We start from the raw sequence: 17,871 nt of genomic DNA, 5'->3' as shown, positions 1-17,871 counted from the left end.
GAACATAATTTATGATTTTTTCTTTTGTTACTTTCATGTATTTAAAAAAAAAAATTGTATTAGTACAGATGATTTATGATCTTTAGAATTGAACGTTATAGATTGGAGTTTTAGAGAAAAGATATTAATAAATTGAATCCCTATTTTTTAGATATATAAAAATAATTTTGCGTATATTTGTGTGTACAAATGTCATTAATTTAAGAACACATTAATGGTACTTTTTTTTTTTTTGTTACTTTCATGTATTTAAAAAAAAAATTGTATTAGTACAGATGATTTATGATCTTTAGAATTGAACGTTATAGATTGGAGTTCTAGTTCTAGAGAAAAGATATTAATAAATTGAATCCCTATTTTTTAGATATATAAAAATAATTTTGCGTATATCTGTGTGTACAAATGTCATTAATTTAAGAACACATTAATGGTACTTTTTTTTTTTTGAAAACACATTAATGGTACATTTACAAATTTAAAAATGACTTTCAGAAATTATTTTTTGAACTTTTCAGTGTTTGGCTATCAAGAAAAAATGAAGTTAACAAAAAATACTCATTCTAATCAAAAGAAAAATGATCAATTTTGGTAAAAAAAAAATACTAAGTTGTACATTTTTCACTACAAGTCATCTTCATTAAGGGTCGTTCACAAAATCGCCTTAATAAAATATTGTCAAATTCTTAATTAGACCAAGGAGCTTTAGTAATATAAAATTAAAAAAAAAAAATCTAAGAGCTTTCCTATCAATGTTTTTTGAACAAGTTTTTTTTTTCTTTTTTTATGACAAAAGAACTTCAACTTGGGATTTTGACTGTTAGCTAGAGATGAGGTTTTTGGAGAATTTTTTTTTTTCTCATGCAAGTATAGGTTTTTTGAGAAAAGAAAATAAGAGCAACGAACCCCAAAATAGAATTTTTTGTGTGTGGAGTTTTTCAATCTATAAGCATAGGTGGTGGAGAGAGATGTGAGTAGAGAGAATAAAAAAAAATTACTGCAAATGAGAGTTATTAATGGACTCATTGTCCGTTTGTAAAGAAGAAAAAAATGCCCAACGCCGCAGATGTGTGCAATGCACCCGTCAATTTTTGTATTTTATTTATTTATTTTTTTTTTTTGCTCTTTTCCCTACATCTATATCCCACTTGGCACCTCAAAATTTATGAAAAACTTGGCCAGATGATGTTGTTCTAACAATTGCATAGCGTTTGAAGCTATGCCTATGCCCTACATGCGCGTTTTGATAACACACAAGTTAAGCGTTTTAGAAGGGTGACTGTTACTCTGAATAGAATTATTTTTCTTTTATTGACTATTCCTAATCACAGTCAAACAATTCCAATCATTGCCAATTGGCAATGATCGAAATTAAACTTTTTTATTGAGTTATAAATTTTAAGATATTATGAAAAAAATTCACATAGATAAATTAAATACTCTCATTCTTAAAATATTTCATCAAATGAAATATAAAACTTGTTTATATATTAAAATTTAAATTTCATTCATTGTATATTTTGTTCTCTAAACCAAAATTCCAATTTCCGATTTCCCAAACCGATGAAAATCCCGTTATTGACTTTTGGTCACACACACCGATACACGACAACGACCCAACGTCACAGCTTCTAAACGACGCCGTTGGCTTCCCTACCACCAAGCTGACATTAGCTGGCACCACACTCAACACTCCTTTACTTGAAGTTCCTATCAAGAAGCTAAGAAAAATCCTCCGATTTCACCTCTGAATCATCTCAATTCTACTAAATCCGATTGCCGGAAAAATGAGAACTGGGTTAACTCCAGATTTGACTTTCCCCTGACTAGATCATTGGCTGATCGATCGGTCTACTCAACCGACAATAAGGTTCTTTCCCTCCCTCTCTCTCTGTACTTTGACTCTTCAAATTCTTTGTGGTTTTCTTCGTGTTTATGTTGGGAGCATACAAGCAATTCATGCACTTTGATGAGTTATGTGTCTATAGATCTGCATTGTTGCCGCTGAGTTGAGTTCCCAATTCTTGTGTTCGAAATTCGAATCGGATATTGGGTTTCCTTTCACTTTTAATTTGGACTGTGTTTCTTGATGAATTATTGAACTGGTATTACTTCCCTCAAGTAGTGAATTGTGGAATGCGAGCTGGGGCTTGGTACGGAGTGAAAATTTGCCGCATTAGCGGAAGAAAGTTAGAAACTTTGCCTTAAATAGCTAGTTCTAGTTAGGTGAGGCTGGGAAATATTGAGTTTTGCATGCGTTTGATTATATGCATTACAAACAACCAATATTAGGATTTTAGCTTCGTTCCATGACTGCATAATCTTAGGAGCTCCCTGTGGCATATCCATAATTAATCACCAATTCAACTTGTTGTTGCAACTAACTCCTTATGCCGCATAATGCCATCTTGTAACCCTAAATGCTAGGCACGAGGTTTTCAAGTATTACTAGAAGATTTGAAGTACAACTCACTTTTCTTATCATTCACAATGTGGCATATGACACTATGATAGACATTAATAAATATTAATCTAATACATAATTGCTGAGAATATATAGAAGCATACACAGGGAAAGTAGTTGCAGAAAACTGTGCATGGTATGAAGTAATTGAAGGGCTTAAGGGTTCAAAATAGAACTGTATCTTGGAAAAAATCTTTTGCTGATTGGCCCTCGAAGGCATGATGGCAAAGTTCAATCCCAACAAGAAGCTATTTGCACAAGGTTTTTCCTATGGTTTTCTAGACTAATTTAATGCTTCAACAATATCATATCATCATTTTTCTAGTTGCACCATTGATTACTCGACCAAAAGATTACATGGAAAGAGCTATAGCATTTGCATGCCTTAGAAGAACTATTGAGAAGGATGCTTATCCAGACACTTTTTTTTTTTTTTTTGGCTGTAAATGAGGAAAACTTCAGTTCCACATAAAATGCCTAGAACTTTCAAATTTTTTCCTTGACCTATAGTGCAAGAGCTTTCAATTTCATAGATATGGATGTAATAATGTCCCTTTAACTGCTTGTTTGGCTCTATCACGACTACTGCCTACCATTCAGTAGTTTCTGAATTTTCATCTGTTTCACTCATTATCCTTGTGGATTATCTCAGCTTCCATCTTTGCTTACATTGCACAGTCTAACTTTGCATGACAACGACTTTCACTAATGTGGATTATTTCAGCTTCCAGTCTAGCTTACATCTGCTGCACTCATTAAAAGAAATCACTTCCCTTTAAGAAAGAGAAGTGACACAAAGTCAATTCATTTCTATGAAGTGAGGAAAAAAACAGTTGCTTTCTGTGTTTTTTTCCATGAAGCAGTCCAATTCATTGAAGTCAGACAGTCAAAGGCAAATCAATGGTGAAAAGTATAAGTTAGGGGTGTTCTTATGGCTAAAGAATGCCCCCTTTTCTCATTTTTTCTTCTCTAGCAGCAGCCAGCTGCCTTCTTCTTCTTTCTGAAGTTAGATTTCTTTTCCTTAGCTTGTTTTTCATCATTTTTCTTTTATGATTTTTTGGATTTCTTTTCTTCTCCTGATCTCCTCTTCTGCATTGCTTCCTCTACACTGCTTGGATTTTTTCTGTTATTTCTTCTACTAATTTGTTTGTTTTACTTTTTCTCTCTTTTTGGTTATTTCAGTCTGCTGCTTCTTTTTTCTTTTCCTAATCCTCTTATTTTATCCTCCTTTATCTCTTCTCAGTTTTCTTTCTTTATCCTGTTTGCTGCTTTTCTTCTTCCTTTATTCAGGTAACCCAGTAGAAAATCCTGTGAATTAAATGTAGAAATTGGACTAACTAGAGCACTTTCTTTAAAGGAACTTTCATTCTCTCATCTACAAGTATCAACAATTACCAGAATCATTTAAGCAGTAATAGAGCTAGCACTCAAGTAATCTGCACCTCTAAAACCATTTTAGAAATTCAGTATCAGATAAATGCTGAATTTGGATACATGCTAGAAGTTATCTTTTTATAAAAATAAATAAATAAATCTTATGTTCTATTGAATATTGAGTATGGTTTTGACTATTGTGTAATGGGTTATGCCTTTTGGTTGGCAGGTTAACAGACAGAAAAAGCTACTTACTCTCTTTTGGTTTTGTTAAAAATTTGCATTATTATGCCAGCTTGATTCAGTAGAAAATGTAACTGTGTCATTTTCTTAAATTAATACAAGGTTTACATGAGAACATGATTATCCTACTCGACATCACAGATTGTTCCAAAATTTTATGCATTTGCTTTAAATATAAAGAGTGTTTTGGTGTTGAAACAGTTGGTTTGAGAAACATACAAACTTTTTGTCCCCATCGTTTTGCTTTAGTCTGAAAAAACTGATCTGCTTTGCCTTGTGCTTAAAGCAATAGTCACCTACTCACTTTATTGCACTTTTTGCTCTCAAAGTCTTTGTTAATGTTGAGGGCAATGAATAGAGTCCTATTAGTTGTGAACTTAATGCAATAGAATTATAGAATTTTACTTGCTCTAATACACTTGTATATAATGTTTGTTTTGAGGACAAAGATTAAGATTGTATATAGTTCACTTTGCTTTTTTATTGAAATTTTAATTCTTGAAACTGAAAAATGGCCCTATCATTGACAAAAGAACATCAAACATTGTTGTGACGTTCCAAAAGGGAGATGTTCAATAGAAAATAGAATGGGGAAGTGCTAGTCTCTCTTCGTTTGGTAGGTAAAATCTTTAAGATTAACATGGTTCTGCATTAAGCTCTTTTGAAGCCTACCCTGGTTTGAATGTTATTATTTGTTTGTGGAATTGCACTGCCCCTTCTGCATTTCTTCCTTTTAGAGAGTACTTTTCTTTTAAGCAGCCAGTTTTTAAACAACAGGTGTCCTTTAAAGAATTGCTGATTATCTTTTTGCTGTTATCTGTCCGTTCTTCTTAATAAGTATATATCAACTTGGTGAATTACTAAATTTCTTAAGATTTTCTGCTTCAGGTTTGAGGTTGGTAGAGCTGAAGCAACTTTACCATGGGAGTTTCAGGGAAGTGGATTAGGTCACTGATTGGTTTGAAAAGACCTGAGAAATCACTTGCAACTGAAAAGGATGGAAATGTGTGTCATCTTCTTAAAAATGCTATTTGTCTCCCAATAGATTTATTTTTATTTTCTCCTAAATCTTTTCCAATTTAGCAAAACCTAACAGTTATATAAAAACATCATATTATATTATATATGCCTCACCTGGCTAAAATTATTTTATTCCATATATTACATTACAAATAGAGTGTGTGTTTTCTTTAGCTACCTAGTGACACTTTTGATATTTTTTATTTTCATTTTTCTTTAATAACATTTTAAACAAATCCCTTCTACGTGCCCAGTAATGTCCCTTAAAATTGCATTAAATTCTACTCCTACCTTCTAGATACTGAGATCCTACACTCTAATGGATGCTTATTTAAAATTCACCAGCCTGAGTAGGCAAGCCATGAGATTTATCCATTTTTCTCAATATGCTATTTCCCAAGATGTTTACCCAAAATTAAAGAGCATTTCTTGATAAGATTGCTGATTTATAGCAGGAAATTTTGTTACTATGACATCATTTCTTGATAACCATTAGTTTTTATCTCTATCTTTTTGTGTTCCTGTCTAGTCAGTTACTCTATCTGTAAATAAACATGTTCTCAAGGATGCTGAAATTATGTCCAAATGCAGAAAAGTGCAGGCACTAGAAAGTCTAGGCATAGGAGAAAGCATTCTGTTGAGATTGATAGTGACCTAATTCAGAGTGAGTTCAGTCATAATGATAATGCTTCTACATCAGTTGGAGATTTCAAAGTATCTTCAGCTCCGGTTTCTGTTGGTTCACCTTCATGCTCACACCAATTGGAGGATGCACCTCAAATTCAACAGAGTATGAGAGAAGAATGGGCAGCCATACGCATTCAAACAGCTTTTAGAGGATTTCTGGTACTGAACTTGCGCTTAATGCATAACTTATGTCAGTTGGTAGATATATTGTTCTCTGTTTAGTTGAAATCTTCTTTTAGCTTTTGCTGCCTGGATTTTGCCTCATTTTATCTGAACAACCTGCAAAGAGTCTTAATGTAATCATTATGTTCTCATTTTTCTTCCTTTTAATTATATGTCTTATGGATCCAGTTTTCTATAAATATATTTAGTATTTCTTTTCTTATGAATTTGGATAAAGTATAATAGTTCCAGGGCTAACAATGGCTTTAGCATTTATAGGCATTTATGGAGATATACGATCCATGTAGCAGACACAACTGAATTTGGGTTTATGGCTTGGTTGAGTTTTACTGTGAAATGTGCATATAGGATTTTATTTTGTTTCTTTTATAGATTCAAAATTTTGGCAGTGGTTTTTTATATGGAATTAATTTTGTAATTTCACTTCGGTCACATTAGTTTTAAATGCCATTACATGCACATGCACCTAACTATCTAAATAATTCATGCAGAGTGATAATTATCATGGAATCATTTAAAGCTTATATAAATTATTAGGGAAATGACTGTCTCTTAATCAATACTCACGTTAAGTGGCCCAATATTTAGTAAAGTCCTTTTCAAGATGAAATTCCAATTCAATTAGTGTTATGGACCGGGATATTAGGATTGCGTCACAGGGTTAGGAACTTAAGAACACAAATGAATTGAAGCGTTTCTGGAGTGCTTCTTCTCCCCAATCTTTCCTTAATAGAAAGCCTAAATTCTGGATTTCCAAAAGTCCCCTTTCTTCAATTACATAGGTAGGTATTTATACATAATAATATAAAACTACCCACTACCTAAGTGTATGTAACTACCTAAGAAGGTGGCTATCCCACTACTATAATAATAATAATAATAATAATAATAATAATAATAATAATAATAACACTATGGTTGTAACAAAGTGTTCAAAAAATAATAGTCTAGGGATGTTAAATGGCAAAAACGATAGTCTGGAACTAAATTTGGAATTGCCACCAAAGACGAGACCTCTGGTGGAAGTAACTCTATTTAGTTTTTATTTGCATCTATGCTTTTGCCCTTGAGTGAGCCATGGTAACTTGAGGAAAGGTACGAAGAGTGAACTGACTGAACTCTTAATATTAACTAAAAGAACGTGGAGGGTACTATTAGGTGGCATTGGTTTGACATACATGATGGCAAATCTGGGATGGGAGGTTAAATTTCCCTTGCAGGACTAATAGCTTGGCCACTTCATGCAATATCGAAGTAAATATTTGGCCCACTTTCCTCTCATGTAGTGGCTGCACTTTGAAAGCATCTGCTTTCTCTTATGGTCTTTGTATAACCTCCTAAAGATCTACATTGCACAGACTGTTTCTTTTTATTTCGCTTACTATTCAATCAATAACTTTCTGTTTATAAGTATCATAGTCCTCCTTTGCAGTAGGGTTTTCATTTGGTTAGTGAAGAAGAAGGGTGTTGTTACTTTGAATCTTGTATTGTTTCTCTGCTTTTGACACTTAAATATTGTTTAAAATGTTAAAAGTGCTAATTTTTAGGCTAGGCGAGCTCTACGGGCTTTAAAAGGATTAGTGAGACTTCAAGCACTAGTCAGGGGGCATGCTGTAAGAAAACAAGCTGCTATCACTCTCCGCTGTATGCAAGCTCTTGTAAGAGTTCAAGCTCGTGTCCGAGCAAGGCGTGTTCGCATGGCACTGGAAAGTCAAACTTCACATCAGAAGCTTCAGCAGCAACTAGAACATGAAGCCCATGTCCGGGAAATAGAAGTAAGCAGTTCCTAATGCTATCACTTTGAATTTTCTTTCTTTTTCTCAATGTTGTCAGTATTGCATAAGGACACTATTACTGCCCCATGGCTTTGAGAAATGATGTGAAAACCTTTCGTCAGGGCCCGGGGGGAGGGTTGATAGGAAAAATATTTAGTAAACAATTGTTAGCGTCATTTTTACATATTGGCAACTAACACATTAATGTTCTTATCTGGCTGTTAACCATAGAATTTGAATACAATATTTTATCATATGTACATGGTCCAAATTTTTGGTTTCTTTAGTCACAGATTATCCACTATATCATCAGTGCTTGCTTTGTCAATGCACACAATAGTAATGATAGTTCTTGTCCTTGTATGATTTAAGCTCTCGATGTGAAAGTGTTCATGCAGATTGGGAGCTTTTATTTTCCCCTGATGCCTAAACTCGGGCGGATCCACAGTGGGGGCAGTTCCCCCCCCCCCCACCCCCACCCCCTTCCCCCACCCCATCCCCATAATAGTAGTCCCTTGTGTGTGTGTGTGTGTATAGTACGTGTTTAGATATAAATAAAATATACAGATATAAGTATGTGTTGTGATTTTTTGCCCATATCCAATAATATTTATGGCTATGCTTCTAATTGTTTCATTTTTATTTTTCAAACTATCTCTTTTGTTTTAATCTTTCGCCCCCTCTCGAAAAATTTTCTAGATCCGCCCCTGCCTGCTAAATTGGAGTCGAGATTGGTAGTTTGTGGTCATTAGCATAAACATGCATCTTATTTCCTCTGTCATCGTTACTCCAAATTTCAGGAAGGTTGGTGTGACAGCATTGGGTCTGTTGAAGAAATTCAATCCAAACTGTTAAAGAGACAAGAGGCTGCAGCAAAGCGTGAGAGGGCAATGGCTTATGCTTTGGCTAACCAGGTTAACATTTCACATCCTTCTCAGATTTTAACGTGACTTTAATGTTTAAACAAGATATAAAAAATGTCGGTTGGAACTAATTGTGCACTAGGTTTGCCTACTATTTCTCGACTCGAGGAAGATCTAGACTAAATAATACCCTGAAATTCTAAGCTCCAACATTTGAAGACCATTTGATTAGTATCTTGTGAAGTAATGGGTTGAGTTCACATGAGGACCACAATATATAGAGGATTGTGCGGACTGATTACGGGCACACGATAAATTAGTATCAGGCACACAACTTAATACACAATGGCACACAAGAATACATGTAAACATCAGGTTTCGAACTAAGCTCTATTAATTAACAAACCTATGCACACGACATACAAATTATGGCACACGACTACATTCGTCCATGCACACGACATACAGACTAATGGCACACGACTACATCAGTCCTCACGGTCCTCTATAATATACTGGTCCTCATTTGAACTCAACTCGTGAAGTAATTTCCCGTAAAGTTAATTATTTATCTATATTGCTATAATTGCGATTGGGCTTGAAGGGAATCTGTGTCTTTACGGTGCAGTGGCAGGCAGGATCAAAGCAGCACACTACACCAGCTGGTTTTGAACCCGATAAGAGTAGTTGGGGATGGAACTGGTTGGAGAGATGGATGGCTGTCCGTCCATGGGAGAATCGCTTTCTGGACATGAATATTAGAGAGGGAGTTAAGATTCATGATAATGGATCTGGAGATCCAAAGAATGGTGGCAATAACCAGATGAAATCCGTTAGCAAGAAATCAATTTCTTCTATCATTTCAAATGAGAAAATGGTTCCACCCCAACCCCATTCAAGCACCAACTCGAAACTCTCAAATGGAAAAATGGTTGGATCTCAGTCCAATGGCAGTAGCTCTTCCCCGAATAGGTCTGTGAACACACAAGAAACCACATTATGTGGTCCGCCAAACTCTAAACCAAATATGGAAGGTTTCGTCGAAGAAGCTAGTTCAAGACCTACCCTTGGTTCAAGGTCACACAGCAATCCTAAAGAGAGAACCACCCTTTCAGATAAACAAGGAAAGAGAAGATTGTCTCTACCTAATAGCGGTCAGTTTTTCTTGTCTGCTTTCCTGTCCACATTAATATTTCATTTCTACTGTTAGACTAAATTTCAAAGACACCCCACCCCCCACCCCACCCCCCCCCCCCCACACCCGACAAATTATACCATGGACCAGACTCTACCTTACATTGTAGACCCTGGTCCAAAAATAACCTTCAGATTCTGTACCTGCAATCGATAGTTTCTGTACCTGTAGCTATCATATTATATGTCAGCAATTCTCAAGTCAAATTCTGTATCTATAGTTGACACATTCTGTACCTGTAGCTATCATATTATGTGTCAGCAATTCTCAAGTCAGATTCTGTATCTATAGTTGACACATTCTGTACCTGCAGTTGATAGTTTCTCGGTGCCACTCTTTTGATGAATTTATTTTCAGTTTCCTATGATAACCGGATGCTACCTTGCTTTACTTCATTTGAACAGGGCCAGCCCTTGGAGCTCAAGCAACAAGGCAACCCAGTCGAACTGCTGTGAAGAAGACATCTAGTGCACAGAAACAAGCAAAGGACAAACCAAAATTGAACGTGAACGATCCAAAGACTGCAAAATCTGATTCCCAGCAGTCGTGAATCAGTTTCAAGATTACTGTCAAAGATCCCACTCCTACCTCTTAATTTTGTAAATATTGAAGGATCTACGGTAGGAGATATCAAGGATAAGAGGTATTTCGATTGATGAGGATGTTATGGTATTTATCTCGATATTTATAGTAATGTATTGTTGTAATTTATTCATCAGATATCATTGTATTTTTAGAGCCAGTTACTCATGTCTGTTGTAAAAAGGTTCAGTTATTTCCCAGTTCAATTCCTTCTAAATGTGTTGAATATTTTTTGTTTTTTATTTTTTGGAACAAAATGTGTTGAAGAATTTAGTCATGTCTGGTTTATAGAAAAGTTGTGACATTTCACATTTGTGTTGAAATCTCAGCACACTTTCGTTTACTTATTGAGTTATTATACTATGGGCTATGGCCTTGTTTTTTTCCTTTTTTCATTAATAATTAATCCTGTAAAAAAACACTAATTTCATGTGACATAAAATATTATGATTATTTAATTAAAGAATCTTATATTAATTAATTAAATAACGCGTCATGATTCTTTTTTATATTTGGGAATAATCTATGCCTGAAATTGCAGTACAACAGCAATGTCCTACCAAGTACACAGTGCTATTATTACTGTGGTCTGATCATAGTGTACAATCTACATCTTTCATCATGTGCTGCTGCTTCCCTGTAACTTCCCCCCATCCCCAATCTCATCACCACAATACAACAAAACCCACACTATATATATGAATTAATGAAACAATATAAAAATGTTATATATATATATAGGCTCTGATTAGTAAATGACTGTTAGCTGTTAGCTGATTGTGTTAATTAGAGGATATAATTAGTTGATAATATTAGTTGTTGTAAAAAAAGGTATAACTAGTTTGATAACATTAACTGTTGTAAAAAAATGTTTAGTAAATGAGCTGCTAGCCTAATTATTTCCTTATACGCATATGTAGTCCAAATATTATGTTTTTGGAACTTGTATTCTATTTTAAGTGATACATATAGAATCGTTATTTTAAATACTGATTTCATTTCTATTTTTAATTTTATTTTTTATATTTATAAAAGCCCTTCATTTGTGTCTCCATGGTTCCATTCTCCATCTCCATCGTTCATTCCCGTATAATGTGATCTACCCTATCCCCATCCCTATCCCTATCCCGAGTTCCCTAATCCCTACCCTCCTTCTCTATCCCCATTATTAGTCGAGTCTTTTTCACACCTCCCTCCCTAAATCCTAATCCCTAATCCCTATCTTCAACCCTTGCCCAAACCACTGCCACTAGGGCACCCACCACTCATTAATCCTTACTTCTTCTTCTTCTTCTTTTTCTTCATTCCCATTCTTGATTTCTCCAAAGCTTCATGCTTTTCCTACTTTGAAGAATTCAAATCATGTATAGATCTTCTCTTCTTGTTCCTGCTGTAACCCTTATTGTTACTGTGCCTTTGCTTTTCCTCTTGGCTCCAAGAATTCTCCCTCCCCGCCGGATCTCCATCACCGTTCCCGACGAACTCGATGATCTCTCGCTCTTCCAGAAGGCCATCGCCGCCGAGACCACTTTCCCCAAGCACCCCTCGCACGCTACAAAGGCGCCTTCGAATAAGTTCCGGTTGGGATCCACCAACGCCGCCGCGCTCCGCCGTCCCAAAATCGCGTTCTTGTTTCTCACCAACACTGACCTCCACTTCGCCCCGCTCTGGCAGCTCTTCTTCAATGGCACCCGTCCGGTGGATCCCCACTTGTTTAATGTTTACATCCACGCCGACCCGAATGTGAAAATTGCTTCTCCGACGGGAGTGTTTAAGGACAGATTCATCCCTGCCAAGCCCACTCAGCGGTCCTCCCCTACTCTAATCTCCGCCGCGCGCCGCCTCCTCGCCACCGCCATGTTGGACGATCCGGCGAACGAGTTCTTCGCGCTCATATCTCAGCACTGTATCCCCCTCCACTCCTTCGGTTACTTGTACAATTTCCTCCTCGATACGCAAAAGCTCTCCCACGAAATGCAGTACCCTAGCTACATCGAGATCGTCTCCGATTCCTCCTTGCTATGGGACCGGTACAATGCGAGGGGGATGGACGTCATGGAGCCGGAGGTCAGTTTCGATGAGTTCCGGGTCGGGTCACAATTCTTCGTCTTGACCCGGAAGGATTCCTTGCTGGTGATCAAAGATCGGAAGCTCTGGCGCAAATTCCGCAAGCCTTGCATAAACGTCGAATCCTGCTACCCCGAAGAGCACTACTTCCCCACCCTGATTTCAATGCAGGACCCGAAAGGCTCCGCGGGTTACACATTGACCCGGGTTAATTGGACCGACATGGTGGACGGCCACCCCCATACCTACCACCCGCCGGAGATTTCGTCGGAGCTTATTTACACCCTCCGGAAATCGAATTCGACGTATTCTTACATGTTCGCCCGCAAATTCTCCCCCGATTGCCTCAATCCCCTGTTGGAAATGGCGGATTCAGTCATCTTCAAAGATTAGATTTCTATTTTTCCGGTGAGTTCACGTTCTCCCCCTTAAATTCTGATTCAACTCGTGGTTTACTGAGTTAACCCTTTATGCTTAACAGCTTAATTACTGGTTATAGATTTTCCGATTATTTATTCATTTATTTGTTTATTATCTTGAACTGTGACCCATAAAATTAATTGCTAAATATTATATTATAGTGGCACTGGTGAGATAGTTAGCTGAACCTACTTTAAGAAAAATGGGAATTTTGGTGGTGAAAAGCTTAGTCAACTTGCTTTTTGTTGATGAGATTTTTTGCAGAATCTATTGTGTTCATATTTGTTATGAACTTTGAACTAGGTTGGTTCTATTGAATGTCAAGAATTAAGCGGAGAAAATAGAATGGAAAATTCATATATATAACCCTGTCTCGACTAAACCGGGTTACAGTTTAGTTGTGTTGAGTTTACTATTGCTATTATTGGTTTGAAAAATGCTATTTTTATACCGAATAATGTCACCCTTTTCGCTTGTGAATTTGCTAATCTCATCACGAGTTAAGTTTCTGTTGAAAGATTTTTGGTGTATTGGGGTTTGAGAAGCATAGTATGGGGTTGTTGTGGCTTTAATTGAGCTTTGATTTTTTATGCTTGAAAAGTATTATCTTTTAGTGAAAAAAGGGTAAAGTTTCCTCATAAAGGATTAGGAAAACAACAAAACCAAAACAAAAAATATTATTTGAATGATCCGGCAATATTGAAATAGGTTAGAGATTGGAGAAGTTGGACAAGATGTCGATGTCATCCATAATTAAAGAAAGTTTAGTCAATCACTCTACATAATAGGGTTGGTCACGGGACTTAAACTATTGTTTGTGTCATCAAGATTTAAAGAAAATCTTTTGGTTTTGTTGTTTCTCAATGTTAGTTGTAACCTAAACCTAAACCACAAGATTATAGTGGTGTTATTAAAAGTTAAAACCGCAAGTGGATTAGCCGTAGTGATCTGATCTGATTTGATATTTAGCTGAACGGTGACACTGTGTGCAAGTGCAGGTGAGGAGAAAGCAGAGGCAAATTTTTTGAAGACGATTGAGATTTCAGGATGTTGAAGTAGTAGCACGAGTTGGGGGTACAAGGTTTGATGAGGGTGTTAAGAATAAAGCCCCCTCGGCCTAAGTCTCCCCCACCTCCACCTCCGGGAGGATTGTATGTGAAGCCTGGAATAGCTTTCGAAGAAAGAAAGAAAGAAAGAAAGCTGTGATAGAAGTAGTAGTGAAGAAGCAAGTGAAGTGATGTAATGTTTGGATGGTTGTTGATATGGGGGGGTTTTCTTCCCTTGTGTTTTAATTCTGTGTACATATTTGGTGGATCATGAATGGGAAGATGATTTGTTTATATACCCTAATGCAATGTGCATCCAATCTTCTTGTTGTGGTGTGATATCATATCAGTGAAATTTCATTTGCCCAAACTAGATTGATTATAAATGAGTGATTGAACATGCTCATAATTCTGTTTGGCCCTGCACTTGGGGAAAAGTTTTGAAAATCCTCAGATTTCATCATTGCATCTACATTTAACAGAATATTTTATTATACTATGAAGTATGTGAATCCGGATCCAAAAAATACATTCAGATTGTGTGTTTGCATTTAACATGTGTCTTTAGTATTTATAGGAGCATAATTAATGTCATTTACATATAGAGTCTAGCGCAGCACACAAGGGCCTCTCATATCTCCACGGACCAGACTTACTCGCATACGTGTTAAACTGATTTTGCCTGACACATTTTGCCATGTCAGGCTTATCAAGGGAACGACAATAGTTCTCGATCAGTTGTGCCATTCGAATCGCATTGGTTTCCTTCAAGACCAGCGACAAGCTCCCCAAACTTAATCGGAAAACTAGCCAGTTGGTCGCTCTTCGAATCGCATCAATTTCCTTCATAGTCAATTCTAAGACCAGCGACAAGTTCCCCAAACTTAATCGTAGTTAAGCCCAAGACTAGCGACAAACTCCTCAAACTTAATCGAAAAATTACTTAATCGTAAAGCCCAAGACTAGCGACAAACTTCTCAAACTTAATCGAAAAATTACTTAATCGTAATCGTAGTCAAGTCCAATACCAGCGAGAAGCTTCCCAAATTTAATCGGGAAACTAGCCAGTTGGTTTATTCATATATTGGTTTTAACACGATCACGGAAAGCAGTCCATATCGATAATATGTTACTTGAAGGTAAGGTATATTATGTATTTATTTATTGAGAATAACTTCAAGTAGAGGCGTAGAGCTATGTGCCCACTTCCAAGGAAGGGAGGAAAGGAATAAAGAAATAACCTTTCGGCCTCATCTGCCGACAAAATTCCGCACCCCACTTTCCTTTGGACAAAAAATAGGACAAAGAGCTAAAGGATTGATGATGGATGGATAGATAGATGTCTCCTAAATGGTGATGATGGATATGGCCGCCTCTCTAACTTTATCTTGAGGAAGCATCATTATCAAATCAATGTATTTTTTTATCATAATCAACCTCACAGGGATTAGCATTTCCATAATTCACAAGGAAAAAATAATTCATATTCAATTATTTTTCATCAAATTTTATATTATTTAATGTCATTCATATTTAATTTTTTTGAAATAAAAGTCATTCATATTTACTACCAAGAATAATACTCCTAAGGTGTCTGCACGGACAACTCAGTTGTGGACAATTATACAAGATCGAGTTCTGACAATTGCAGCGTAAAGATTATTCCTAATATGGTGAAATTCCTTGTAGGCATTAGGCACTGATCCTATCACCTAATGAATCGATAAGTAATCTTACCCTCAACTATTCTGTCTGGACTAAAATGAGATATGAGAGTCTAGAAATGATCGAATTTTGCCTTTATAGGCAAGACCGCAAGAATAATTAAATGCTAGTGATGTTTTGTTACAAAATGTGGTATGTGGGTGACCAATTTATTGAGACTATTAACGAATAACACCTCGACACTTTTCATCACTTTTGTCCCAAAAGAAAATAGTTTCAAATTCATCTTTTTATATGCAAACACTTCTACTTTATATTTTTGTTACGGTATATATTGACCTTTTGGCTTTTGTTAGAACGATCCTAATCTTGTTCCCGCGGATTGGAATTATTCGCTTTTACCACTTTTTATGTCTTTGAAATCCATAAAGTACATGTAACTATGAAAGTGCTGCAAACCCTTTTCCGCCACTGCCAAAAATAACAATAAAATAAACATTTAATCCCAATTTTAGTTCACACACTTAAAAAAAAAAAAAAATTAAAAAAAAAAATTGCCTACGTTACATTTTTACTTCAACTTTTTTGACATATTCAGTATTGGTCGGTGATTAAATCTGACAAACAATTCAAAATGATAAAATTAAATCTAACAAAAAAGAAGAAGTTAAAGTTCATGACATTTCACATAGGTATGATTCTTATGTCAAATTAAATAATGGGGTGTTTGGTAAATAGTTGTTAGTTGATTGTGTGTGGGTTTGACTAGTTGGTAACATTAGCTGATTGTAGGAAAATATTTGGTAAATTAGATGTTAATGCAAAATGACTTTATCAAAAAACTTATCGAAAAAGCTACTTTGAGTACCTTTTTTAATTTTAGCGTTTTGAAGCAATAATCCATTACAAATAGCTAATTAATCAAACACTTATAGTAATTTTTTAACAAAATCAAACAACTAATAATAGTCAAATAAGTCAAAATTGACTGATAAGCTAACTATGTCACCAAAGAGGGACAATATCTATTATCTCAAGTCTCAACTAAAAATTTAAAACTAATAATTAGATTGCACGTTAATGTTTTATATATTATATCGTCAATAATAAAATTAAAAGGATATAATTAAATGTGAAAATATCATTAAAATTAAAATTAACCCTAAAATAAAATAATCTTGCTTGAATATTCAAATAATTTTCTTCTGGTGCTACATCACTTTGGATACTTTGTCTTCTTTTTTTTTTTTTTTTTCTTTTTTTTTTTCCTTGGGGACCATTACGTTGGATGCTTTCTGCGTGTATGAAAGCGATGCCATAGATAATATAATCTGTTTATAATTTTATTAAAATATTACTGTGTGATATCTAATGCAAAAGAAAAAGAAGTCATTTGATTTTGAAAGTTGAAGGGAAAGAGAGCACTTTCCTTCCTTTTTTCTTTTGAGTTTTGACTTCAGGGTTTCCATCCCTTTTAAATCCCACTTATTTTAAAACTAATTCATATTATTAATTCAATTCGGGAGATTTTGAGCATAAACTCAATATGTATTGTCAAACACGACACGTTTTTAGAGACACGGTATAATTTTTCATTTTATAAATCGAATGACAATACATATAACAATTTTGTGTAGTTAAAATGTCGCATCAGGTCTGATAGGGCATGCATTTGAGTAGTATTATGTGTAGTTGTTGACCTTACCCTATCCCGATCGACCTATACCGAACGTTCTATACAAGATGCCACGCCTTTTACGAGCTGAGTATATTTTCCGACCAGAACCCCAATCACGTCAAGGATGTACCACATCCAATCGCACTTTCATTACGCTAACAGATATTTCGTGACACTTGGCAATGCCGATTTAATCGCCCAGTGCATTGAGCACGAGGCACTGGCATGTGTTTGACTTGCCTTTATAAATACCTCACGCTACCTTTCAAGAAAGAGAGAGAGAAATCAAAAACCTTTGACTTACCATGAAATAACGTTTGTCCTTTTGTAACCGCTAATTGTGTTAAAATAGCATTTACTTATTATATTTAATTTTAGTGTCATTTATTTTGATTTTTATTTCTGCCTGAGTTAATATACTCCGTAAATTTTGCACGTGAGAATTATATTAGAGATGATAGACACCGTCCAATCTCATCCATTTCAAAGAACTACTCCTAAGCAGCAGTTGAACCGCTAAATACTTTTTTTTTTCACAATTTTTTTTAATAATAACAATATACGGAGTAAAAGCTAAAATATTGATGCAATAATAAAATAAAAATTAGGTTA

General features: G+C 35.4%; 2 protein-coding genes across 2 annotated transcripts; both read left to right on the top strand.

Annotated features, from left to right (window-relative positions):
* The first annotated feature begins 1,697 nt into the window (after window positions 1–1,697).
* On the top strand, window positions 1,698–10,694 carry LOC109193198 (protein IQ-DOMAIN 1-like). The gene is made up of 7 exons (XM_019344044.1): window positions 1,698–1,867; window positions 4,967–5,083; window positions 5,690–5,944; window positions 7,516–7,743; window positions 8,544–8,657; window positions 9,235–9,760; window positions 10,206–10,694. Exons 2-7 carry the CDS (start codon window positions 5,000–5,002, stop codon window positions 10,349–10,351), a joined length of 1,353 nt encoding a protein of 450 aa, XP_019199589.1. The 5' UTR covers window positions 1,698–1,867; window positions 4,967–4,999; the 3' UTR covers window positions 10,352–10,694.
* Window positions 10,695–11,473: 779 nt separating this feature from the next.
* On the top strand, window positions 11,474–14,221 carry LOC109193142. The gene is made up of 2 exons (XM_019343974.1): window positions 11,474–12,858; window positions 13,869–14,221. Exon 1 carries the CDS (start codon window positions 11,746–11,748, stop codon window positions 12,841–12,843), a length of 1,098 nt encoding a protein of 365 aa, XP_019199519.1. The 5' UTR covers window positions 11,474–11,745; the 3' UTR covers window positions 12,844–12,858; window positions 13,869–14,221.
* The last annotated feature ends 3,650 nt before the right edge of the window (window positions 14,222–17,871 follow it).

The sequence above is a fragment of the Ipomoea nil genome, unplaced genomic scaffold (assembly GCF_001879475.1).
Source record: "Ipomoea nil cultivar Tokyo-kokei standard unplaced genomic scaffold, Asagao_1.1 scaffold1834, whole genome shotgun sequence".
Lineage (NCBI taxonomy): Eukaryota > Viridiplantae > Streptophyta > Magnoliopsida > Solanales > Convolvulaceae > Ipomoea > Ipomoea nil.
This window is presented reverse-complemented; position numbering and strand designations above follow the sequence as displayed.

Excerpts from the sequence above, each read along its gene's own strand:
- LOC109193198 (XM_019344044.1), top strand. The coding sequence starts at position 5,000 with ATGGGAGTTTCAGGGAAGTGGATTAGGTCACTGATTGGTTTGAAAAGA. Across the intron at positions 5,084-5,689 it reads CAACTGAAAAGGATGGAAAT|AAAAGTGCAGGCACTAGAAA; the intron begins GTGTGTCATCTT and ends GTCCAAATGCAG. Across the intron at positions 7,744-8,543 it reads CCCATGTCCGGGAAATAGAA|GAAGGTTGGTGTGACAGCAT; the intron begins GTAAGCAGTTCC and ends TCCAAATTTCAG.
- LOC109193142 (XM_019343974.1), top strand. The coding sequence starts at position 11,746 with ATGTATAGATCTTCTCTTCTTGTTCCTGCTGTAACCCTTATTGTTACT.